General features: G+C 38.8%; 1 protein-coding gene across 1 annotated transcript; it reads left to right on the forward strand.

Annotated features, from left to right (window-relative positions):
• Positions 1–993: 993 nt before the first annotated feature.
• On the forward strand, positions 994–25773 carry LOC131651206 (uncharacterized). Its single transcript, XM_058920873.1, has 3 exons — positions 994–1845; positions 1963–2696; positions 25524–25773. Exons 1-3 carry the CDS (start codon positions 994–996, stop codon positions 25771–25773), a joined length of 1836 nt encoding a protein of 611 aa, XP_058776856.1.
• The last annotated feature ends 1361 nt before the right edge of the window (positions 25774–27134 follow it).

Here is a 27134-nt window from a genome sequence, read left to right on the forward strand (position 1 = left end):
CAGAGTAAGTATGCTAAAAACATTGTTAAAAAGTTTGGAATGGAAAATGCTACTCACAAAAGAACACCAGCTCCTACTCACTTAAAATTGTCCAAAGATGAAAAGGGAACCAGTGTTGATCAAAGTGTATACAGAAGCATGATAGGAAGCCTGCTGTATCTCACAGCCAGTAGACCTGATATTGCTTTTGCTGTTGGGGTGTGTGCTAGGTATCAAGCAGATCCCAAGATCAGTCATATCAACCAAGTCAAGAGGATCCTGAAATATGTGAATGGTACTTGTGAGTATGGAATGCTCTACTCTCATGGGTGTGAACCTATTCTCACTGGATATTGTGATGCAGATTGGGCTGGAAGTGCTGATGACAGAAAAAGTACTTCAGGAGGATGTTTCTTCTTGGGGAATAATCTTATTTCATGGTTCAGCAAGAAACAAAATTGTGTGTCTTTATCCACTGCAGAGGTAGAATACATTGCAGCAGGAAGTAGTTGCTCTCAGCTTGTTTGGATGAAACAAATGTTAACAGAATACAATGTCACACAAGATGTCATGACATTATATTGTGACAACTTAAGTGCCATTAACATTTCAAAGAATCCCATTCAGCACAGCAGGACCAAGCACATTGATATTAGACACCACTACATTAGAGATCTTGTTGAGGATAAAATAATTGCCTTGGAACATGTTGCTACAAATCTTCAACTGGCTGACATTTTCACAAAAGCCTTGGATGCAAATCAATTTGAAAATCTAAGAAGTAAACTAGGCATTTGTCTTTGTGAAGGATTATAGCAATTAATTGGGTGTGGGGCCAACATTATTTCTCTCTCCAAATATTTGCTATCATTACACATTAAAGTGTATTTTCCCCCCCTTTTACAATTTGCCCAAACGGTTTCCATTCCCCCAAAACCTATCCTCAACACTCACGCTACCTCTCTGTGTCTCTGCATTCACAAACCTTTACCCAGCATTCTATTTTCTCTCATCATGTCTCAGAGTTCTCCCTCAAAGAAATCGTCTCCTTCCTCTGAAACAGCATCAGGATCTAGGGCACCCAATGTGGTGAGTGATCAAGATGTTGTGTTGAATGTTGTGCCATTGAACTCTGTTCCTGCTACCGATCCTGTTCGTAATCCACCAAGAAAGATGCATGCAAGAAAATCAACTGGTGGATCTGTTCCAGAAACTTTTTCTGTTCAAGGTAGAGAGGGCTCTGCTTATGTTCACAATGCGATCGCAGATATTGTCACAAGAATCTTGAATGAAGGGCACCAGGTTGATGGAATATCTGTTCCTCTAGCCCAAATTCCTGCCTCTGAGAACAGCAAAGATGATCAAGATGGTCAAGATGATGCTAGCAAAGATCAGGGTGATGTTGAGACATCTGTTGACAACAATGATGAGAAGACCCCTGGTGCCAAAGATGTTGAGACATCTGAAGCTATCAATGTTGAAACATCTGGTACTAAAGATGCTGAGATTCTTGAACCTGAGAAAGCTGAAGAGGTTCCTGTTGCTCCTTCTAAAGAAACCCTTAATGAAGGCCCTACTGTGCATGATGTGGTGAATCTGGATGATCTGGATGATTCTATTGACATTGCTGATGATGAGCTCATCTCTAGCATCTCTCATAGAGTCAAGACTCGTAAGGGCAAACAGGTTTGTGATCAAGATTTTTCCAAACCTCAAGCTACTCCTCAAGTTACTCCTCAAAAGAAGGTCACTATAAAGAAGATCAAGAAGGTCCCTGCTGAACCTTCAACCACTGGGAGCAAGGCTGCAGTGAAGAAGAGGAAGGAAAGAAGTGTTTCTGCCCCTGAAGATGATGTCTTAAGTGATGTCCCTGACATCCCATCAAAGAAGAAGATTGCTGTCACAAAATCCTCCACAAAGGTTCGTGATGTTCCTTTGGACAACATTTACTTGCACTATGCTTCAAATGCTATCCAGTGGAAGTTTGTTTATCAAAGAAGGCTGGCTCTAGAAAGAGAATTAGCTAATGATGCTCTGGAATGTCAAGAGGTCATGAAGCTCATCAAGTCTGCAGGTTTGATTAAAACTGTTACTCATTTTTCAAAGTGTTATGAAATGCTTGTGAAGGAATTTATTGTGAATTTGTCTCAAGATTGTGGTGATGGAAGAACTGATGATTTTCATAAGGTGTATGTTAGAAGAAAGTGTATAGATTTTTCTCCTGCTGTTATCAACCTATATCTAGGTAGAGATGCTGAGGCTCAACCTGAGCTTGAAGTGACTGATAATGAGGTGTGCAAGGTAATCACTGGTGGTAAGGTTAAGAAGTGGCCCATAAAGAGCAAACTGTCTGCTAGTTCTCTTAATGTCAGGTATGCATTGCTGCACAAAATTGGTGCTGCTAACTGGGTGCCTACCAATCACACTTCTACCATTGCTGTTGGCCTAGGAAGATTCATATATGCTGTGGGAACCAAGACAAAATTTGACTATGGGACTTACATATTTGATCAAACTATGAGGCATGTTGGTACCTCTGCTACCAAGCTTCCCATTGCTTTCCCATCTCTGATATGTGGGATAATCCTCAAGCAACACCCTGGAATTCTGAAAAGTAAAGATTCTGTATGTAAGAGGGAGAGTGCTTTGTCTTTTCACTACAAGCTGCTTCAGAGGTCTGATGACATGACATCTGCTGGGACATCACAACCCAGCAAGTCTGTGAACAAAGCCCTTCTTATTGCTGAGTGTCGCGGGCGAAAAATCGTTTTGTTCCTCTTTTTTGTGGGATGAGACACCTGATGCCTTCTTTGGGCTCGAGTGCTCATAAAAAATGATTTTTCTTTTGTACCGACCAAACTTTTTATTGTTTCCAAAAGAGGAAAAGGAAAAAAGCTGCAATAACCTAAAAGTGGGGGGAGAGATCTTTGGGTAAGAGGGTTGGTTATACGAAGGGAAGGTATTAGCACCCAACGTATCTATAGTACTCTATAGGTTTCTTTGCTTTGTTTTTCATTCCATGTTATTGAGAGGTTCTTGTGAAATAGGTGGGACCTAAGGTGTTTGTTTGATTATGCTCGCAAAGATCATCGCGATCCTCTGCATACATATCCCTTAGAGGGAATCAGAGCATCTGTAGCTCGGGGTCTACGGGTGCTAAGGTTTGAATGGTTTTTTTTTGTTTTGTTTTGCTCGCCAAGGATCGACCTTGTGCCTACGTATTCTCAAAGGGATGTTGAGAAAGTCAGAGCAATCGTAGTTCCCACTTATGCTAGTGGAAGCAAAGGAAAATAGACAAATGTCGTCTAAATGCTAGATGTATCTAATCTATATCATCACATACATCTGTTTGTTTTTTGTTTGAAAATCTTTTCATTATAAGCCCGGGGCCATGCCACTTAGGGTGCTTAGAATGATAAAGATGTTTTTGTTTGTTTAACCAGCCTTGTGGCAAAAACTTTCAATGAAGTCAGCCTTGTGACAAAAAGTTTTGATTAATCAGCCAGCCTTGTGGCAAAAGTTTCAATGAAGTCAGCCTTGTGACAAAAACTTTGATTAATCATCCAGTACGGTGGTAAAACAGTTTGATTGATTAGCCAGCCTTGTGGCAAAAAGAAGTTTGATTGATTAGCCAGCCTTGTGGCAAAAAGTTTGATTGATTGATTGTTTGTGATGATATAGAAGAGATACTCCTATCATAGAGATGATAAATGTCTAATCTCCTAGGGTATTTGATTTGGATATTGGGGATGCTTATAAGAAGCCCGTGGGTCCTTGTACGAAGCCCAAGAGGAGGCTATCCGAGGGTCCTTGCATTGTAAGCCCAAGAGGAGGCTATGGGAGGGACAATCCAGGGTCCTTGCATTGTAAGCCCAAGAGGAGGCTATGGGAGGGACACTCGTTTGTACAAAGCCCAAGGGGAGGCATGGTATAGTTGGTTTGAGCTCTTAGAGCGATTTCACCGGGAAACCATACTCTATGTCCTAACCTAAACTAGGGAGATTCTTTGCACGAAGCCCAATAGGAGGCTATGGGGAACCTAGTGTTGTACTAAGTTGAACAAGCATATAACACAATCACAGGTATGAACAAGTACAAACAAATATGAACGAGTACATGAACAAATATGAACAGTTATACGAACAGATATGAACAAGTATGAACAAGCACATATATGACAAAGTGTGTGTATATAATGGAGTTTATGAAGGAAATATACCTGTAAGCATGATCCATTTGTATACACAGGGGCTCGGGACTCACACTCGGGGAGAGGTCCACTTGAGTTTATTCAAAGCTATATAAACAGGTATTTACAAAGGGGCTTGGGACTTATACCTACATGGAGGCCCATGGTATATTTTTGGGAAGATTTAAAGAAAACCTTCATTTTTGGTTTGTTATTCAAAGTTAAAAAACAAACTGATCGAGATATGTACAAAAGGCGTACAATGAAATACCTAATTTCATGTACTTGAGTGGGTATGTACAAAAGGGCTTGGGACTTATACCTACATGGAGGCCCATGGTATATTGAAAAGTTTTGTTTCTTTGAAGTTTTGTTGTTTTGAAAACTGTACAAAAAGAAAAGAAATGGGACTTACACTCTCTAATATTCGAGAGGCCCCTGTTTTATTTTCATAAAACAGGGTGGATGGTTTTGAAAATGATTTGAATGATTTGAAAATTGTTTTGAAAAGATTTTGTTTTGAAAAAGTTTTATTGTTTAAAAACTGTACAAAAAGAAAAGACATGGGACTTACACTCTCTAATATTCGAGAGGCCCCACATCGTTTTGAAAATCAATTGATCAATTAAAAAGATTTAATCAATAGTTTCAAAAAGAAATGGTTTATTGTTTTTAAAAAGAATCGCGATCGCTCGTTTTAAAACGATTTGAATTTTGAAAGAAGTCAAATTAATCAAGATAAACAAAAAGATTGTCTTCAATTAACATTTAGATGATTAGGGTTTGCTTCAAAAAGTATTTACAAATGATTAACTTTGAAAATCAAATGAAAAATAATATTTAAAAGTATTAAAATTACTTAAAAACAAGTCATTTTAAAACTATTAAAAAATGTATCAAATAAATATTTTTTGATGATTTTTTTTGATATTCTTAAAATATATATATTAAGTGAGAGGTATGCAAAAAATGAATAAAAAATGAGTTAATTTGGTTAGTTAAATAATTAATTGAAGTTGTGAAGAAAATCAAAGAAAATAGGGACTAAAAAATTGGTTTTGTCTCCACAAGGGTTTGAACCCACAACCTCACGCTCACCACTCAAAAACATGACCAACTGGACCACGCGCGTGGTCTGTTTAGTATTTGCAACGAATCAATTATATTTTTGAATCAATTTCTAATTTCAGTTTCAAAATCTGGCGCCAAGAACACATACCCAATTCAAATTTGAAAATTCTGAAAACTGAATTGTTTGGATCGAGTGAATAGCCTATCTTGCTCGATTTTTCACCAGGAACATGATGGTATCATTTAATTGCATTTATTTTATCTCTAAGGCTATCAATTTTCTGATGAACACGAAGAACCCTAATTTTGAGTTTCAATCTGAAATCGTGTGTGTGCATGATAAGTTGCAATTGATTGAGGGTTAATGATCCATACATATGCAGAAACAAGATGTCATGGCAGTTTTTCATTTATGATGCATGTATGATAGAGTTTGAAGTTCAAGTGACTTACCTTCAAAAACGGCCAAGCTGGGATTCGAATTCTGCAATAGAGGTGTTACAGAAGTTGTTTGATGATCTGGATAGCTTCAATGGACCATATGGAAGGTGTCTGGATGCTTGGAGTGGATTGAAAACATCTGGATCAGTTGGTGGAACCCGATCTGCAGTTGCCTCAAGTATGAATCGAGCTTGGTGATTCTGAAGTTTTTGATTGATGATGAGTGTTGGGATAGTTCATATGTGATATATATGAGGTGTTGGAAGCATTAGTTTGGACAGAAATGAGCTTGTGTGGATTTTGGCATGATAAGGTTCTTTATATGCATATATGGAGGTGAGATGATGATTCTGAGTTTGAGGTGTTTTTGGAAGGTTTCAAAGGTTCAAACAACTTCCATATGGTATTTGGGAAGTGTTAGAAGCATCAATTTGCTTAGAACTTCAAAGGTTTAGAGGTTGAGAATTTTACCTCTTTTGAAAACCATGAAACTTGCATTCTAAGAAAGGAAGAGAAAACCTATGTTTATGAGGTTTTGGTGTGATTTGAAGAGTGATTTGAACCTCTATTTATAGGCCAAGGATTCTGAATGAAGAGCTTTGCAAGTTGATCAAAGAAGTGATGATTTGGCTTAAGAGATAAAATGGAATCTTTCACATTAAATGCAAATGGTTAAAAGTGACTTAACCATGGTTATTTCTCAAGCTTCTTATCCTCTTCCATTCTGATCTCAAATCAGAAAATATCTACCAATTATTGCATCTATGCATCATTACTTGGATCATTTGGCAAAATGGTTCATAACTTTGGCAAAATGACTTGAAATTTCAAGTGAAAAGTTCACTAATGTCAAAATTCAAAACCATGGCTACACTCCATATTTTTTCATGCTCTTTGACATTTTGGAAAGCTCATATTACATACTTCAAAACCCTAGTTGAAAGTTTCTTCAAACTCTTTAAGGAAATGGGTGAAAAAGATCCATGAACTTTGAGAAAAATGAAGTTTTAAGTGAAGTTTGCAAAAAGTACCAACTTTGAAGCTCCATATCTCTTAAATGGTTGATCTTATGGAAAAAATTTATATGTGTCAAAGTTGTTTATTGGATCAAAATCTACAACTTTCATGTTGGAAGTTTTTTTCAGTTTGTAGGTGAAATTTTGAGAAATTCCCTTTCAAAGTTTGGAAAAAAACATGAAAAACACTTAGAAATTTTTCTAAGTATGAAAAGTCAAACTTTTGACTTTTTGATTCTTGATTGATTTTCTTGATTTTTCTTGATCAAATGACTTCTCATATCATATATTGATGATTTAAAACTTCAAAAGTCATGGTTGACCAAAATTCCCAAAAGTCAAAGGTGTTCTTGTACAGTTGACTTTTTCAGACGAATCGCGTTTCTGGAGATTTCAAATGAAACAGGCTACCCTCACCAAATGAATGGTATGAATGGATCATATTGAAGCATTAGAGGATATTGAGCCATGGTTTGAGTTGTGACACCATGTCCTGATTAAAAAGTCAGTTGTTCAATGAATTAGGTCAAAAACCCTAATTGTCGACCAGATGAATATTGATGACTGTGGATCTTGAATTGAGATGTAATTTCCATTGGATGTTGTCATAGGGATTATTTGAAGATGATTGAAACCTTTGATTGACTCCCTGGGGGTTTTTAGGGTTTCCCAAATGTGATCCCTGATTTTGGTCCCTGATAGTTCAAAACCCTGATCTGAGGATTTGTCTGATCAATCTTTGTGTAGGAGATGTTATGAGCCAATGGATTAGGTCAAAATGATGCACTTGAGGCCTTTATATCATGTCCCAAGTCATTAGGTCAAATCCTGAGCAAAAATCAGGAGTATGCTATCCTCAGTCAAAACCCTAATTCAGTCGATTCAAAGCTGTTGAGCTTGTTGAAATGAATCTCTGAGGACCAAATGTTGATTATTGATGAAGATGATTCATTTGAGATGAAGGGAGAACAAAACCCTAATTGATTGTTACTTGCACTGATGAGTGATTTCCTGATTAAATCCTGCTGAGTCACAAGTAGCAAACACAAGCTATGCAATTTGTTAGAGATGCAAATGATGCATATGCAAATGATATGAGGTGGTATCTTAGGTCAAAAATTGGGGTATGACAGATGCCCCTATTTATGTTTCTTCAACCTGAGACATGAAGATTGAAAATCTTCGTTTTGATAGGGTGGAAGAGACTTAAATATCAGAAGACGCGAATTTTGGACCTAAGATACCAAAATTGCGAATGATGCAAGGATATCTTTACCGAGGGGATATCAAGAACTGACTCCACTGGGGACAAGAGATTGGGAAGGACGTCTCAATCCATTTTAGGAAGAGAATCCGTTTTGTCTTTTCGGGAAAGCAAGTGTGTGCTTCACCGGAGAATGATAGCTTTGTAAGAAAAGCTTACCTATCGACATTATCGACTATCAGCATGGGGATAGACTTGTTTAATAATGCGAAGGTGAAAGGTATGAAACTGTATTACCGACTACCAGCGTTGTGATAGACTTGACAAGGTAAAAAAAGAGTTTCAAAGGTTTGGTTAATATTACCGACTATCAGCATGGTGATAGACATGTTTAATAATATAACCAGAACAAAAGGTTACCGACTACCAACCTCGTGATAGTGGTTTCGAAGACATGATCAATTATCAGCCGAGTGATAAAATGATTTTGGAGACTTTGCTAGGGAAATTACTGGTTATTCAGCCTTGTGAACAGTAATAAGGCCCTGATTTGTCAAATGGTCTTCATGATTGATTTCCTAGAGAGGAAAAGTCTTTTGGAAGAGAACATAAGCTGCTCGGATGATGAGGCTATTGCTTATTGTCTATTTTTTTTACGACTCTATCGGAATTTGAATCTCTGGTAAAGACAAAGTTCTAACCAAGAATGAATTGGAAAGAGACAGTCAAACAAGACTTTGTACCCATGAGGAATGAACTCAACTGGGTATTTTCTCCTTTGTTTTGAGAGGAGAAACTAAAGCAACCTTCTTCCACGAGGAATGATCTCAGTGGGGAACTGGAGAAAGAAAATGTTCTTTCTGCTTATGGGTGACAACCTACTGGAGAGATGACACGCCCATACCTGCTTTTTTTTTCTTCTTTTTTTTTTTCTTTTTTTTTGGGATAGATACATCCTAAACAAGTGATTTTAAGCAGACATTGAAAAATGCAAGAATGCATAAATGATGCAAATATGTATGAATGATGAACGTCATGAATGTAGCATGCATACTGACGATACTGACAGACAATGAAGTATATACTGGAGAAGGACCGACGTCGCAATATAACCAGATACTTGGCAAATGTTCTTCAACACGGTGTAGATAACACAGGTGATGAATGGTGCTGCATGTTTTCAACTTCTCTGGGGAAGATAAACATCTTTTCTCATTGAGATGGAAGAACCTTTTCACTGGAGATGGAAAATCTTCTTCACTGGGGATAAAAGACCTTCTTCACTGGGGATAGAAGAGCTTCTTCACTGTGGATAAAGGAGCTTTTCCTATCATAATCTTTGATTCATCCTATGGAGATGACTGCTGATGTTCCTTCCGTTGTTCACAATTCAAAGGAAAATTTCGCTTTTATTTTGAAAAAGAAAAGTGAAGTAAATTCATTTAAAACTTATTTTTTTCTTTTTTTTTGTTTCAAAAGTGAATAACACAATTAAAGCGTCATTTTGCAAGCTGAAAGAAATTAAAGATTGCAAACAAATGGGCACAAGGCTCAAATTTATTTAATAGGATGGCAATCAGCTAAAGGCGTGATTCCATGGAGTATTTACAAAAGTTAGAAATGGTAATTATGCGGAAAAGGCTACATTGAAAGCAATAACCACTATTCCCTTAACAACTTTGAGTTCCAACTGTGCTTGTTGCTTCAGATTGGCGATGATTTGATTGAAGATCCTTTGATGAAGTACAGACTCTTCAGGTGACGAAGTACGGACTGATGCAGTTACTTTGTCATAAATCCCTAATTTTTGCCTAGATTGCCCTTTCAGGTTTTCAATCTACCAGGATGAATTTTTCTGTTTATTGTCTCTAATTTTTGCCTGGACCGCCCTTTCGGGTTTTCAGTCCACCGAGACGCTCATTTTTGCCTAAGTCGCCCTTTGCGGGTTTTCGACTTACCGAGCTGTTCTTTTGTATTTTTTAGACAAAGTATTTCTTGACTGCATCAGCATTCACAGGATGTGGGAGTTCATCACCATCCATGGTTGCAAGAGTCATGGCGCCGCCAGAAAATGTTCTTTTGACAACATACGGGCCTTCGTAATTAGGAGACCATTTGCCCCTAGAATCTGGTTGAAAAGACAAGATCTTTTTAAGCACGAGGTCGCCTTCTTGAAATTCACGAGGTCGAACCTTTTTGTTGAAAGCTTGTTTCATCCTTGCTTGGTATAACTGTCCATGGCATAGAGCAGTCATACGTTTTTCTTCGATTAAGTTCAACTGATCGTATCTGCTTTGACACCATTCAGCCTCTGATAACTTAGTTTCCATGAGGACTCTCATTGATGGGATTTCAACTTCTACGGGGAGTACAGCTTCCATGCCGTATACTAGAGAAAAGGGAGTTGCCCCTGTTGAAGTACGCACTGAAGTACGGTACCCATGTAAAGCAAATGGCAGCATTTCATGCCAGTCTTTGTAAGTGACGACCATCTTCTGGACGATCTTCTTAATGTTCTTGTTGGCGGCTTCGACGGCGCCGTTCATTTTTGGCCTGTAAGGAGAAGAGTTATGATGCTCAATCTTGAATTCCTCACATAATTCTTTCATCATTTTGTTGTTCAGGTTTGAACCGTTGTCAGTAATGATCTTGCTGGGAATACCATATCGGCAAATGATGTTATTCTTGATAAACCTCACAACCACTTGTCTTGTAACATTGGCGTAAGATGCTGCTTCGACCCATTTGGTGAAGTAATCAATTGCTACTAAGATGAAACGATGACCGTTTGAAGCTTTCGGTTCGATCATTCCGATCATATCGATGCCCCACATGGAGAAAGGCCATGGAGATGAGAGAACGTTGAGTAGAGTCGGTGGCACATGGATCTCATCTGCGTAGATCTGGCACTTGTGACATCTCTTCACGTGTTTGTAACAATCAGATTCCATTGTCAACCAATAGTATCCTGCTCTTAAGATCTTCTTGGACATTGCATGCCCATTTGAATGAGTTCCAAAGGACCCTTCATGCACTTCATGCATTAACATGTTTGCTTCGTGTCTATCCACGCATCTGAGCAAAACCATGTCGAAGTTTCTTTTGTATAGTACGTCTCCGTTCAGGAAGAAACTGCCAGAAAGTCTCCTTAGAGTTTTCTTATCTTTGTTTGATGCCCCAAGCGGGTACTCTTGAGTTTGAAGGAAGCGTTTGATGTCGTGGAACCACGGTTTATCATCAATGACTGCTTCAGTTGCAAATACATAGGCGGGCCTTTCAAGGCGCGTAATTCTGACTGTAGGCATATCGTTCCAGTGATTGACTTTGAACATGGAAGATAGAGTAGCCAAGGCGTCTGCCATTCGATTCTGATCTCGAGGTATATGATGCAATTCAACCTTGTTGAAGAAAGTCAACAGACGTCTTGCATAATCTCTGTAAGGAATCAAGCCAGGGTGGTAAGTTTCCCATTTGTCTTTGATTTGGTTGATCACGAGGGCTGAATCTCCATATATGTCTAGGATCTTGATCCTTAAGTCAATGGCTTCTTCAAGACCCATGATACAAGCTTCGTATTCTGCGATGTTGTTGGTGCAATCAAATAGCAATCTGGCGGAGAATGGGATATGAGTACCCTTGGGAGTGATGATGATTGCCCCAATTCCATTGCCAAAAGCGTTTACTGCTCCATCAAAAATTAGACCCCATCTTGATCCAGGCTCAGGACCTTCTTCTGGTAATGGTTCGTCACAATCTTTCATCTTCAAGTACAAGACATCTTCATCAGGAAAGTCAAACTTGAGAGATTGATATTCATTAATTGGTTGATGCGCCAAGTGATCGGCGAGAATGCTTCCTTTGACCGCTTTTTGGGCACGGTACTCAATGTCATACTCAGATAACAGCATTTGCCATCGGGCAATCCTTCCTGTTAAGGCAGGCTTTTCAAAGACATACTTGATCGGATCCATTTTGGAAATTAACCAAGTAGTATTGTTGATCATGTATTGGCGGAGACGTTTTGAAGCCCAAGCCAAAGCGCAACATGTTTTTTCGAGCATGGAGTAACGAGACTCACAGTCTGTGAATTTCTTACTCAAGTAATAGATAGCATGCTCCTTCTTACCGGTTTCATCTTGCTGTCCAAGCATACAGCCCATGGATTCTTTTAACACAGTAAGGTACATGATTAATGGTCTTCCTTCAACTGGAGGAATCAATATTGGTGGTTCTAACAGGTACTCTTTGATACTGTCGAACGCTTTCTGGCAATCCTCAGTCCATACAACCCCTTGATCTTTGCGGAGAAGCTTGAAAATTGGCCCACAAGTAGCAGTCATCTGAGAGATAAATCTGGAGATATAGTTCAATCGTCCGAGAAATCCTCTTACTTGTTTTTCAGTTTTTGGTGCAGGCATCTCTTGAATAGCTCTGACTTTGTCGGGATCTACTTCAATACCTCTTTGGCTGACAATGAAACCCAAGAGTTTTCCAGATCTAACCCCAAAAGTACATTTGTTAGGATTCAAGCGAAGCTGATATTTCCTTAGTCGTTGAAACAACTTCAAAAGGTATTCAATATGTTCTTCTTCTGTGCTGGACTTGGCTATCATGTCGTCCACATAAACTTCAATTTCTTTATGCATCATGTCATGAAAGAGAGTAGTCATTGCCCTTTGGTAAGTTGCGCCTGCATTCTTCAATCCAAACGGCATCACTTTGTAGCAAAAGGTACCCCATGGGGTGATGAAAGATGTCTTCTCCATGTCTTCGGGAGCCATCTTGATCTGATTATAACCGGAGAACCCGTCCATGAAGGAAAAGACGTTGAACTTAGCGGTGTTATCGACCAGCATGTCGATATGTGGTAATGGAAAGTCATCTTTTGGACTGGCCTTGTTCAAGTCACGGTAGTCAACACACATTCTGACTTTGCCATCTTTCTTCGGAACTGGCACTATGTTGGCCAACCATTGAGGATACTCCGAGGTGACAAGAAAACCTGCGTCGAGTTGCTTTTGAACTTCCACTTTGATCTTGTTAGCCATATCAGGGTGAGTCCTTCGCAATTTCTGCTTAACCGGCGGACATTCTGGCTTCAATGGCAAGTAATGCTGAACAATATTGGTATCCAACCCAGGCATGTCTTGATAGGACCAGGCAAACACGTCAACATATTCTTTTAGAAGGTCTGTCAACTTACTCTTGATATCAGCATCAAGCAGCGATCCAATGGTCACTTCTTTTTTGTCTTCTTCAGAACCCAAGTTGATCTTTTCTAAAGGCTCTTTGTGAGGCAGAATGGCTCTTTCCTCGTGCTTAAGTAATCGAGAGATCTCGTCCGGGATCTCCTCTTCTTCCTCTTCTTCGGCTTCGAACACAGGAAACTCAAAGTTGGGAGAGGGCATAGAGTTATTGCATTCAATGGGTTTATCAATAGTAAATCTGCACATGTGATTTATATCTATTTCAGAAAATTTATGAATGCAAGAGTGTATGCAGATTTTTTTGAAAAAGTTTTTTTTTTTTTTTTTTTTATTTTGGTTTTTTAGGATTACCATTTCCAGAAAAAAGCAAAAAATAAAACATATAATGTAGGGAATTCAAAATGACACTTTATTTATGATTCATTTTTGAAACAAAGCCCTAAACACAAACTCATTTGCCTTGGGCAGGACAAAGAGGGAAACTTTTAAAACAAAGCCCTATACACAAAGTTATTTGGGCGGAACATTTAAAAGCAAAGCCCTATAAAACATCTCTCTGCTTTGGGCAAGGCAGGAGGTCAAAATAACAGCGAGGTGATTACTTTGAGCGGCGAACAACATTCGGAACGTCGACAGCCTTCCAGTAGCAACGAACTCCTCTGTGTATTATGTATTCAGGAAAATTCTCCCCAGAATTATCTCCAGCATTGACATTGACCGCTGGTCGAGCAGGATTTGAAGGTCCTGGTTTGTCAACCTTGTTCTTTGTAGAGTTGAAACGGTCTTCTTCTACTTCTTGAAGAGCATAAGACGAGTCACAATCTTCAGAATTTTCAGGATGTATTTCCCAGTCTTCAGGATGAAGAGACTCATTGTCAGCGACACTTTCTGAGTCAGTTGCGGGACCATCTTCCCCTTCATCTTCAAAAATGGCATTTATGTGATAATAACCACTTTCAGGATTATAAACCTTGGCAGATGCATTGAAGTTGAAATTTTCAGTAATTTCAGGCTGCTGAGAAAATTGACAGGGCTGATAAGCCTCTTCTGGTTGACTATTATATTCAAAGGAATCTCCCCATCCAGTTGGTTGGATATCCTCAATGGAAATCTTGTAACTTTTAGGTGCAGTATACTTCACCATGTAATCAAATTTTCCACTTGGTTGTCCCAATGTGTCCCATATTTCTGCAGGAACAGGCTCAGTTTCTTTGCCATTGGATTTCTCTGAAGGAGGATATGGTTCTTCCTGAGATATGTATCCCGAGTCATTGAGATAACATTTCCATTCTTCTTCAGGATCAAGTAGACCTTCCTCGATACATTCTTCGATAAGGACATTGACCTCTTGAGGAATTGGATTAAGGAATCCTCCACTAATGAATGTATCTTTGATCGGACGAAGGGTTTTATCCTTATTGGTGCAGTTTGAGAATGTTGGTGAACATCCGACACCTGCTCTAGTTTCATTCTTGGTAGGGATCACAACTTGCCCCCAGCCAGTGGTAGTTCCATCTTTCACTACTTTTACCGCCTCTTTGTAAGAAGAGATCGATGCTTTCTTCTTGGAAGATTCGTCTTCTAAAGAGAGACCTTGGAACTGCGTTCCTTCCACATCATCAGCACTTATGAAAGAGAAATTGGATAAATGGCTCACCATCAAGGCTTGCTCTCCACTTATCGTTACCAATTTTCCATTTGTCACAAATTTTAACTTTTGATGGAGCGTCGAAGTTACTGCCCCTGCTTCATGGATCCATGGTCGTCCCAACAGACAGCTATAAGCAGCTTGAATGTCCATGACCTGGAAGGTGATTTGAAATGTATGTGGACCAATTGTCATGGGAAGGTTGACTTCGCCGATAACAGATTTTCGCGATCCATCAAATGCTTTGACAACTACACCACTGAACTTCATAGGCATTCCTTGGTAAGACAAGCGAGCAAGAGTCGTCTTTGGCATAACATTCAAGGAAGATCCGGTGTCTACCAACACATTGGACAAAGAGTCAGACTGACAGTTCATAGAAATGTGCAAAGCAAGATTGTGATTTTTACCCTCCTCGGGGAGTTCTTCATCACAGAAGCTTAAATTGTTGCAAGCTGTTATGTTGGCTATTATCCCATCAAAGTGATCAACAGTCACATCATGGTCTACAAAAGCTTGATCCAAGACTCTCATCAGGGCTTCCCTGTGGGCTTCTGAATTCAACAGCAATGAAAATATTGAGATTTTTGAAGGAGTCTGCATAAGCTGATCCACAATCTTGTATTCACTTCTTTTGATAAGCTTCAAAATTTCATCAAAATCTGGATTCACATTGGTTCCACTGGATTGACCAACATCGGTGTTTGTATTACTGACAGGAATTTCCTCAGGATTCCCTACTGGTGTATTAACAGGATTTTGCCCAGTAACAGGAGCAACAGGCTGCTTTGGAGGTAACGGAGTATACACACGTCCACTTCTTGTTACACGACTTACATCAGCAATGTTTTCAACAGATGAGAGAGTAGGCAAAGGAACTTCTTGTCCATCTTTTATCATTGTAGCATTGTAGTTGTATGGAACTGCCTTGTCAGAGTCATAAGGAACAGGTCCAGGTAGACAAATGATCAAAGGAGCAACAGGAACCTTCGGCTTGTTGTAGGTAACTTCCATGCGCTCAGGCATGTTGAAATGAGGAATGATGACGTTAACTGTAGGCATTTCCGAGTTGATATCTGAGACTAAAAGCTCATGCGGATAACATCCTATCATGTTAACTTCATTTTCATCCCTATTTCTGTAGATCTCAATAGTACCATTATCTAGCAAAACTTGGAGATCTCTTCTCACAATCGAACACCCATGAGGATCCACACAACATATTCTACAGGAACCATATTGATGCTGGCGAAAATTCTGCCCCCGACAAAGAGTAGCGTGCATTTGTACCAAATCTGCTCTTGAGAAGTTGATATTATAGACTCGGTATTGGCCAGGACATCCATATACCATGTTTATAACATGCCCTCCATGATTGGGCAGCGGATTTGCTTGCACATTAGGATTCAAATTTCTGAAAGAGAGGAGATTAGATCTAACCAACCTCTGAACTTCATATTTCAAAGCTATGCAATGCTCAAGGTCATGGCCAGGTGCTCCTTGATGATAAGGGCATGAGACCTCAGCTTTGTACCACCATGGGAGTCTCTCAGGTACTGGTGGTGGTGCTCTAGTTTGAACGAGACCCTTTTCAATCAAAGCAGGGTACAACTCTGTGTAGGTCATTGGAATCGGATCAAACTGTGGAGCTCTTTGCACACGATTCTGATTGTTGTTAAGTTGTTGAGCCTGTTGTCGAGGCTGTTGTTGCTGAAACTGAGGAGTGAATCCCGGATTCGGTGCTGTATTAACGGCTGGTGCGATAGCAGCTACCTGTCGTTGACGATTGACATTTCCTCTTGGCCTCCCTTGGGATACCATGTCAACACTTTGTTCTTTCTTCTTTTGGAAACCACTTCCGAACTTTTTGGTTCCGCTTGAAGATCCACCTTCTTTAGTTAGACGTCCTGTTCGGACTCCTTCTTCTAGACGCATCCCCATGTTTACCATTTCGGTGAAATCACTTGGAGCACTAGCAATCATGCGTTCATAATAAAACGGACTGAGAGTATTCAAAAAGATCTTTGTCATCTCTTTCTCTTTTAATGGTGGATTAATCTGAGCAGCAGTTTCTCTCCATCGTTGGGCATACTCTTTGAAAGCTTCATGATCTTTCTGAGCCATGGACCGAAGCTGATCTCTGTCTGGAGCCATATCCGAGTTATACTTGTATTGTCGGACAAAGGCCTCGCCTAGGTCATTGAAAGTCCGAATATTAGTGCTATCCAAGCCTGTGTACCACTTCAGTGCGGCACCAGTTAAACTGTCTTGAAAGTAATGGATAAGCAACTGATGATTATCTGCATAAGTAGACATCTTCCTGGCATACATCACAAGATGGCTTTGCGGACAAGAACTACCTTTGTACTTCTCAAAGTCTGGGACCTTGAATTTAGCAGGTATTTGCACACTGGGAACCAAACATAGCTCCTGGGCATTCTTTCCAAACAAATCTTTTCCACGGATAGCTTTAACTTCCAGCTGCATCTTGTTAAACTGCTCTTGGAGATCTCCCACAAGATTACGCTGATTTGTGCTATCACCTTGATCATGATAAATCTCATTGCCATCATAAGGAACAGTGTGAACCGTAGGGGTCGGAACTGTCATAGTGGGTTGAGAAAGTGCCATAGTGATTTGGGAAAAAGTTACCCCCTGATTTGGAGTGAACTGTGAACTTTGTGCAGCAGGCGCTTCAGTTGTGGATGTTTGAACCCCAGAGAAATTATGGCGGAAACCTGTACCAAAGCTGAAAGGCGGGCCCCAACCTTCTGGCATGGAGAAAGATGGAATACCGAATGCAACTGTAGAAACTGGAGTAGTGACTTCAGATGTCACTGTTGCTTGACTGTTGGGTGGCGGCGGCTGATTCTGTGCAGCCATTAAGGAGTCAACCAGAGTAGTGAGACTTTCCAACTTTTCCTGAAGAGTGGTCACCGTACCACGAAGCTCAATATTCTCTTGTTCAGAGTGTTCCATTACTCTTCTTCTGCTTGAACGAGTATTGTATCTGTGATCTGATTGCGAGCGCGGTCGAGAAACTTTGAGACGCGACAGCTTGACGATCTAATGGAGAAAGATCCAAAAGATAAGACTCTATACAACAGACTCGATATGCAGAATGATGTATGCAAAGAGAAATTTTATGATTTTTCCAAACATTTTAAAGATTATTTCCTTGCAAACATTTGAACACAAACAATTCTTTTATTGAAATAATGGGAAATGTTACAACATTGGAGCGTAGCTCCTTACAGAATCAAATGATACATGAAAATCTAAACAAATCCTAAACATCTTCATCAGACGAAGAACCAAATGCATTGTGCAGCTTGAGCTTCATGATTTCTTTCCCATAGTAAGCTTTCAACTCGGCCTTTTCAGCTTTCAGCTTGTCAACCACATTCTTCCAATTGTCAGGTATCGGAGTGTTGCTTGTTGAGCCTTCAAGCTTTTTCTTGCTTTCTTTGATGTATCTTCTGATTGCGGCATCTTTCCGACGGATCTTCTCATCTTTGTTCATGAGCCATCCATCCTGATAATAGAGAGTTTCTTCATGTTCTTTCACTTGTTTCTTCAACTTTCTGTTTTCCACATCAGTTCTTCGAAATTTTTCTTTCCAAGCGTCTTTTTCTATCCTCATCTTGGTCAGAGTGTCTTGGTATTCCTCCATAGCAGGAATGTTGGGTTGTTGAGGTACCACAGGGAACATGGGTTTTTCATAATCATAAGGCATTTGAAACTCCCTTGCTCTTTTCTTCACCCAACAGGTATAGGCGTTCGTAGCAATACAGTTCTTTATCTCACCTTTTTCTTTCCATCGGATGTCGTACCAGGCTTTCACCATTTTTGTCTTCAACCCTTGAGGATCATTTCCTTCCTGATAGAAGTAGCTTTCCACTGTAGGGCCAATGGGTTTTGTTGAATTTGCATACCCGAGTTGTCGTCGGGCTAGGACCGGATTGTAGTTAATTCCTCCTTGTGTACCAATGAGGGGTACGTTGGCGAATTCTCCACAACTTTCAATGGTTTCTGTACCGCAGCGAGCCAAGGTATACCACTGAATATCATTATTAGTAAGAGACATAAGTCTTTGAGACCAACGTAAACCTTCCCGGTTTTCCGTGAAAATGGGAGACTTAGGTAAGTGTGAAACAATCCATTTAAACAACAGAGGTGCACAACATACAATAATTCCACCACCTTGGTGATTCCTATGATGGACAGAGAAATACATGTCGCCAAGCAGAGTCGGAACGGGATTTCCATTCAAAAAGACCTTTATGGCATTGATATCAACAAAGTCGTCGATATTGGGAAACAGAACCAACCCATAAATGAGCAAGGCTAGTACAGCTTCAAAAGCTATCATGCTACCAGTCTCGATGAAATCAAAGGCCTTCTTTATTAGAAACTGTGAAGGCAAACCTGGAAGGTTTCCTTTGGTAGTCCAATTACTCTCTATTTCAGATTTCTTCAAGTGGGTTCCTGTTGCAATGACTGGTGACTTAGGAATGGCTTCCAAACCATTGAAAGGTATTTTGTCAGACACAGGAATACCCAAAAGATTGGCATATTCTTCCAAGGTTGGTACCAACTGATAGTCTGGAAAGGTAAAACACCGGTAGACGGGATCATAAAACTGAACCAGAGTTTTGAGAAGTCCTTCATCAACATGAGTGTTCAAGATAGGCAAAAGCTTTCCATGGCTTTTCCTAAAATCAGAAGGATCTTGTACAAAAGACGCTAACTCTTTCAGTCTTTCCACATTAGGCTCTTTGAAACCGTACCTCTTGGTATGCCTTTTTACCCACTCCATAACCTAATCCTATAATGTTTGCAAAGAAAAATTCTCTAATTGTTTGGAAAAAATCATGTTTTTATGGAAAAAGATTTTTTTATTTTATGGATGTATGAATGCATGGATGCATGGATGCCACATATTCAAACATGGTAAAGCGAACAGGGTAACGCAAACATGGTACTGTAAACATGGCAACACAAACATGGTAACACAAACATAGTACACACAGGTTCAAAGGTCCAGCGTCACGAGCATGAGGTCAGAGAACCAAACATGGGATAGTTCTAGTTAATCACATGCAAAACATGTTCTACTGATACGTCAGAGTCTACATTTTTCTTTCGGATATTACCGGCTTTCCACAATTAAACTCATGAGCCAGCAATATTCTCAAGAAAAACTCGTCTGAGTGTGGTTCTCCGCATGACAACTAATCCAAGTCTTCACCTGAATAGTTTCTGCACCACAACCTAATAAGGCCAGGATGGGTTGGGGTTCTACAGCCAACTCAGCTTCTACAGTTCAATGAAAGCAACAATGTCTTCGCAATTAACTCGCTAAACATATATTACAAACAAGGAACCTCCACTGAGCGGAAGGATTCTCACGTGCGCCTGCACATGACTATACCCTCCACCTAATTTCTTATGTGTACTTAATCCGGGTTAGGATTTGTCCATAATGTATCACTTGTAACAGAACCACATAAGTAACAGAACCAAAGAACCACACATGTAACTAGAATAAAATAAAAACAAAACAAATAGAAATAACCCTTTCTTTGGAAACAATAAAAAGATGGTCCCCAGTGAAGTCGCCATTTTTCTGTCGCGGGCGAAAAATCGTTTTGTTCCTCTTTTTTGTGGGATGAGACACCTGATGCCTTCTTTGGGCTCGAGTGCTCATAAAAAATGATTTTTCTTTTGTACCGACCAAACTTTTTATTGTTTCCAAAAGAGGAAAAGGAAAAAAGCTGCAATAACCTAAAAGTGGGGGGAGAGATCTTTGGGTAAGAGGGTTGGTTATACGAAGGGAAGGTATTAGCACCCAACGTATCTATAGTACTCTATAGGTTTCTTTGCTTTGTTTTTCATTCCATGTTATTGAGAGGTTCTTGTGAAATAGGTGGGACCTAAGGTGTTTGTTTGATTATGCTCGCAAAGATCATCGCGATCCTCTGCATACATATCCCTTAGAGGGAATCAGAGCATCTGTAGCTCGGGGTCTACGGGTGCTAAGGTTTGAATGGTTTTTTTTTGTTTTGTTTTGCTCGCCAAGGATCGACCTTGTGCCTACGTATTCTCAAAGGGATGTTGAGAAAGTCAGAGCAATCGTAGTTCCCACTTATGCTAGTGGAAGCAAAGGAAAATAGACAAATGTCGTCTAAATGCTAGATGTATCTAATCTATATCATCACATACATCTGTTTGTTTTTTGTTTGAAAATCTTTTCATTATAAGCCCGGGGCCATGCCACTTAGGGTGCTTAGAATGATAAAGATGTTTTTGTTTGTTTAACCAGCCTTGTGGCAAAAACTTTCAATGAAGTCAGCCTTGTGACAAAAAGTTTTGATTAATCAGCCAGCCTTGTGGCAAAAGTTTCAATGAAGTCAGCCTTGTGACAAAAACTTTGATTAATCATCCAGTACGGTGGTAAAACAGTTTGATTGATTAGCCAGCCTTGTGGCAAAAAGAAGTTTGATTGATTAGCCAGCCTTGTGGCAAAAAGTTTGATTGATTGATTGTTTGTGATGATATAGAAGAGATACTCCTATCATAGAGATGATAAATGTCTAATCTCCTAGGGTATTTGATTTGGATATTGGGGATGCTTATAAGAAGCCCGTGGGTCCTTGTACGAAGCCCAAGAGGAGGCTATCCGAGGGTCCTTGCATTGTAAGCCCAAGAGGAGGCTATGGGAGGGACAATCCAGGGTCCTTGCATTGTAAGCCCAAGAGGAGGCTATGGGAGGGACACTCGTTTGTACAAAGCCCAAGGGGAGGCATGGTATAGTTGGTTTGAGCTCTTAGAGCGATTTCACCGGGAAACCATACTCTATGTCCTAACCTAAACTAGGGAGATTCTTTGCACGAAGCCCAATAGGAGGCTATGGGGAACCTAGTGTTGTACTAAGTTGAACAAGCATATAACACAATCACAGGTATGAACAAGTACAAACAAATATGAACGAGTACATGAACAAATATGAACAGTTATACGAACAGATATGAACAAGTATGAACAAGCACATATATGACAAAGTGTGTGTATATAATGGAGTTTATGAAGGAAATATACCTGTAAGCATGATCCATTTGTATACACAGGGGCTCGGGACTCACACTCGGGGAGAGGTCCACTTGAGTTTATTCAAAGCTATATAAACAGGTATTTACAAAGGGGCTTGGGACTTATACCTACATGGAGGCCCATGGTATATTTTTGGGAAGATTTAAAGAAAACCTTCATTTTTGGTTTGTTATTCAAAGTTAAAAAACAAACTGATCGAGATATGTACAAAAGGCGTACAATGAAATACCTAATTTCATGTACTTGAGTGGGTATGTACAAAAGGGCTTGGGACTTATACCTACATGGAGGCCCATGGTATATTGAAAAGTTTTGTTTCTTTGAAGTTTTGTTGTTTTGAAAACTGTACAAAAAGAAAAGAAATGGGACTTACACTCTCTAATATTCGAGAGGCCCCTGTTTTATTTTCATAAAACAGGGTGGATGGTTTTGAAAATGATTTGAATGATTTGAAAATTGTTTTGAAAAGATTTTGTTTTGAAAAAGTTTTATTGTTTAAAAACTGTACAAAAAGAAAAGACATGGGACTTACACTCTCTAATATTCGAGAGGCCCCACATCGTTTTGAAAATCAATTGATCAATTAAAAAGATTTAATCAATAGTTTCAAAAAGAAATGGTTTATTGTTTTTAAAAAGAATCGCGATCGCTCGTTTTAAAACGATTTGAATTTTGAAAGAAGTCAAATTAATCAAGATAAACAAAAAGATTGTCTTCAATTAACATTTAGATGATTAGGGTTTGCTTCAAAAAGTATTTACAAATGATTAACTTTGAAAATCAAATGAAAAATAATATTTAAAAGTATTAAAATTACTTAAAAACAAGTCATTTTAAAACTATTAAAAAATGTATCAAATAAATATTTTTTGATGATTTTTTTTGATATTCTTAAAATATATATATTAAGTGAGAGGTATGCAAAAAATGAATAAAAAATGAGTTAATTTGGTTAGTTAAATAATTAATTGAAGTTGTGAAGAAAATCAAAGAAAATAGGGACTAAAAAATTGGTTTTGTCTCCACAAGGGTTTGAACCCACAACCTCACGCTCACCACTCAAAAACATGACCAACTGGACCACGCGCGTGGTCTGTTTAGTATTTGCAACGAATCAATTATATTTTTGAATCAATTTCTAATTTCAGTTTCAAAATCTGGCGCCAAGAACACATACCCAATTCAAATTTGAAAATTCTGAAAACTGAATTGTTTGGATCGAGTGAATAGCCTATCTTGCTCGATTTTTCACCAGGAACATGATGGTATCATTTAATTGCATTTATTTTATCTCTAAGGCTATCAATTTTCTGATGAACACGAAGAACCCTAATTTTGAGTTTCAATCTGAAATCGTGTGTGTGCATGATAAGTTGCAATTGATTGAGGGTTAATGATCCATACATATGCAGAAACAAGATGTCATGGCAGTTTTTCATTTATGATGCATGTATGATAGAGTTTGAAGTTCAAGTGACTTACCTTCAAAAACGGCCAAGCTGGGATTCGAATTCTGCAATAGAGGTGTTACAGAAGTTGTTTGATGATCTGGATAGCTTCAATGGACCATATGGAAGGTGTCTGGATGCTTGGAGTGGATTGAAAACATCTGGATCAGTTGGTGGAACCCGATCTGCAGTTGCCTCAAGTATGAATCGAGCTTGGTGATTCTGAAGTTTTTGATTGATGATGAGTGTTGGGATAGTTCATATGTGATATATATGAGGTGTTGGAAGCATTAGTTTGGACAGAAATGAGCTTGTGTGGATTTTGGCATGATAAGGTTCTTTATATGCATATATGGAGGTGAGATGATGATTCTGAGTTTGAGGTGTTTTTGGAAGGTTTCAAAGGTTCAAACAACTTCCATATGGTATTTGGGAAGTGTTAGAAGCATCAATTTGCTTAGAACTTCAAAGGTTTAGAGGTTGAGAATTTTACCTCTTTTGAAAACCATGAAACTTGCATTCTAAGAAAGGAAGAGAAAACCTATGTTTATGAGGTTTTGGTGTGATTTGAAGAGTGATTTGAACCTCTATTTATAGGCCAAGGATTCTGAATGAAGAGCTTTGCAAGTTGATCAAAGAAGTGATGATTTGGCTTAAGAGATAAAATGGAATCTTTCACATTAAATGCAAATGGTTAAAAGTGACTTAACCATGGTTATTTCTCAAGCTTCTTATCCTCTTCCATTCTGATCTCAAATCAGAAAATATCTACCAATTATTGCATCTATGCATCATTACTTGGATCATTTGGCAAAATGGTTCATAACTTTGGCAAAATGACTTGAAATTTCAAGTGAAAAGTTCACTAATGTCAAAATTCAAAACCATGGCTACACTCCATATTTTTTCATGCTCTTTGACATTTTGGAAAGCTCATATTACATACTTCAAAACCCTAGTTGAAAGTTTCTTCAAACTCTTTAAGGAAATGGGTGAAAAAGATCCATGAACTTTGAGAAAAATGAAGTTTTAAGTGAAGTTTGCAAAAAGTACCAACTTTGAAGCTCCATATCTCTTAAATGGTTGATCTTATGGAAAAAATTTATATGTGTCAAAGTTGTTTATTGGATCAAAATCTACAACTTTCATGTTGGAAGTTTTTTTCAGTTTGTAGGTGAAATTTTGAGAAATTCCCTTTCAAAGTTTGGAAAAAAACATGAAAAACACTTAGAAATTTTTCTAAGTATGAAAAGTCAAACTTTTGACTTTTTGATTCTTGATTGATTTTCTTGATTTTTCTTGATCAAATGACTTCTCATATCATATATTGATGATTTAAAACTTCAAAAGTCATGGTTGACCAAAATTCCCAAAAGTCAAAGGTGTTCTTGTACAGTTGACTTTTTCAGACGAATCGCGTTTCTGGAGATTTCAAATGAAACAGGCTACCCTCACCAAATGAATGGTATGAATGGATCATATTGAAGCATTAGAGGATATTGAGCCATGGTTTGAGTTGTGACACCATGTCCTGATTAAAAAGTCAGTTGTTCAATGAATTAGGTCAAAAACCCTAATTGTCGACCAGATGAATATTGATGACTGTGGATCTTGAATTGAGATGTAATTTCCATTGGATGTTGTCATAGGGATTATTTGAAGATGATTGAAACCTTTTATTGACTCCCTGGGGGTTTTTAGGGTTTCCCAAATGTGATCCCTGATTTTGGTCCCTGATAGTTCAAAACCCTGATCTGAGGATTTGTCTGATCAATCTTTGTGTAGGAGATGTTATGAGCCAATGGATTAGGTCAAAATGATGCACTTGAGGCCTTTATATCATGTCCCAAGTCATTAGGTCAAATCCTGAGCAAAAATCAGGAGTATGCTATCCTCAGTCAAAACCCTAATTCAGTCGATTCAAAGCTGTTGAGCTTGTTGAAATGAATCTCTGAGGACCAAATGTTGATTATTGATGAAGATGATTCATTTGAGATGAAGGGAGAACAAAACCCTAATTGATTGTTACTTGCACTGATGAGTGATTTCCTGATTAAATCCTGCTGAGTCACAAGTAGCAAACACAAGCTATGCAATTTGTTAGAGATGCAAATGATGCATATGCAAATGATATGAGGTGGTATCTTAGGTCAAAAATTGGGGTATGACACTGAGCTGAAAGAGACTTGTCAAGAATTGGACAACAGGAAGCTGAAACTTGAAAAGCTCATCCAAAGTCTTGAGCAGTCTACAGATGATGACCTTGCTGGTGAGAGGGATGGTGACAATATGGATGAAGACAAAGGTGCTGAGGAAGAGGCTGAGGAAGAGGCTGAGGATGCTGAAGCTGAGGGTGCTGAAAGTGGGAGTAGTGATGCTGCTGAAGAGACTAGTAGCTCAAGTGATGACAATCCTAGTGGCTCTAGTGATGAAGACAGTGATGGGTCTGATGATTAGCTCTGATTCTGATTGTGTTTTGGCTCCTTTTGTGGCTAAAAAGGGGGAGTAATGGTGGTTGTTTAATGGTGGTTGTTTTTTGTTGTTTTGGTGGTCTTTTGGTTTTTCTTGTTGGCTGATGGACATGGTTGTTTTTTTGTTGTTTTCTTTATTATGGGTGTTCCCTGGTTCTCCCTGACAATGACAAGTGGTTTCTGTAACAGTTGATTAAGTAGATGTTTTCTGGTTTTCTGGTGATTAATCAAGATGCTGTTGTTTGCTTACAGAATTTATTTTTCTGTTGTTGGCTGCTGTGTATGCTCTGATATCTGTTTGGTTACATCTATTAGTGTTTTAGCCAAAAATTTGCCAAAGGGGGAGTTTGTAGATGTTGTTGATTGGCTGTAATTTTTGGTAAAACTCATTGTGTTTTTATCTTGTCAAATCTGGTGTCATGACATGCTTTCTACTGTTGTGAAGTTTTTCTTATGCAGGCCTTTACCTGATGTCAAGGCCGATGTCATGACATTCGCAGCTGTTACGTTCTTTTCTATTACTATTTATGGTTATGTGATCTGATAAGATCCTATGCGCTTTATTTGGTAATGTTGGATTCTGATCTGATTCAAGGATGTCTTTGATGGTTATTATTTTTAGTTCCTTGGTTTATGTAAATTAGTTTTATTAGGGTTAAAACTAATTTGGATCCAAGGCCCAGCTGCTGTGTTTTATGAAGGCTATATATTCTACGAAGAAGCTGCTGATCACGTTAGGGTTTTTGGATTGAGAAGCTTTGAGAGTTCTTTGTTTTTTAAGTTTTGCGTTCTAGCTTTCTTGTAAGCCAAACAATCATCATGATGATTGTCTTGGTCTAGGTGTTTTGGTTTGAGTTGTAAGAAGTACTCGAAGCTTTTAAGCAAGAGTACTATTGTACTTGATCAAAGCTTTTAAGCAAGATCAAGTTGTGTCTTTGAAGTGTGTCTTCTTCTGTTATTAGTAGAGCGTTTGTCATCACTGCTGTGATTGAGGGGGAGTGAGTTGGATCTCTGATCTAAGAAGTTTTAGATTGAAGTTGCATTGGGTAGATATTAAGTGAAAGGAGTAATCTTGATCTGTATTACCTTGAATTAATATTACTTATAGTGGACTTCCTCCCTGGCTTGGTAGCCCCCAGATGTAGGCGTGATTGCACCGAACTGGGTTAACAACTTTCTTGTGTTGATATTTAGTTTACTTTCTGTTCATTTGTTTAAAAGCATTCAGATAGTAATGTCGTGACATCCTGTACGACATCGCGTGTCTGAGTCCAGAATTTCAAACTCCAACTGGTTGGTAATTTCTTTTATTATTTTTTGTCGGATTATTTTCCTGTTTTATCGTTT

This window comes from Vicia villosa, linkage group LG2, assembly GCF_029867415.1.
Source record: "Vicia villosa cultivar HV-30 ecotype Madison, WI linkage group LG2, Vvil1.0, whole genome shotgun sequence".
NCBI classification, from domain to species: domain Eukaryota; kingdom Viridiplantae; phylum Streptophyta; class Magnoliopsida; order Fabales; family Fabaceae; genus Vicia; species Vicia villosa.

What these genes read in the sequence shown, in the direction of transcription:
- LOC131651206 (XM_058920873.1), top strand. Translation starts at nt 994, where the DNA reads ATGTCTCAGAGTTCTCCCTCAAAGAAATCGTCTCCTTCCTCTGAAACA. An exon ending in AAGATGATGTCTTAAGTGAT is followed by an intron (nt 1,846 to 1,962) that starts GTCCCTGACATC and finishes ATCCAGTGGAAG; the next exon opens with TTTGTTTATCAAAGAAGGCT. An exon ending in GGGACATCACAACCCAGCAA is followed by an intron (nt 2,697 to 25,523) that starts GTCTGTGAACAA and finishes ATTGGACAACAG; the next exon opens with GAAGCTGAAACTTGAAAAGC.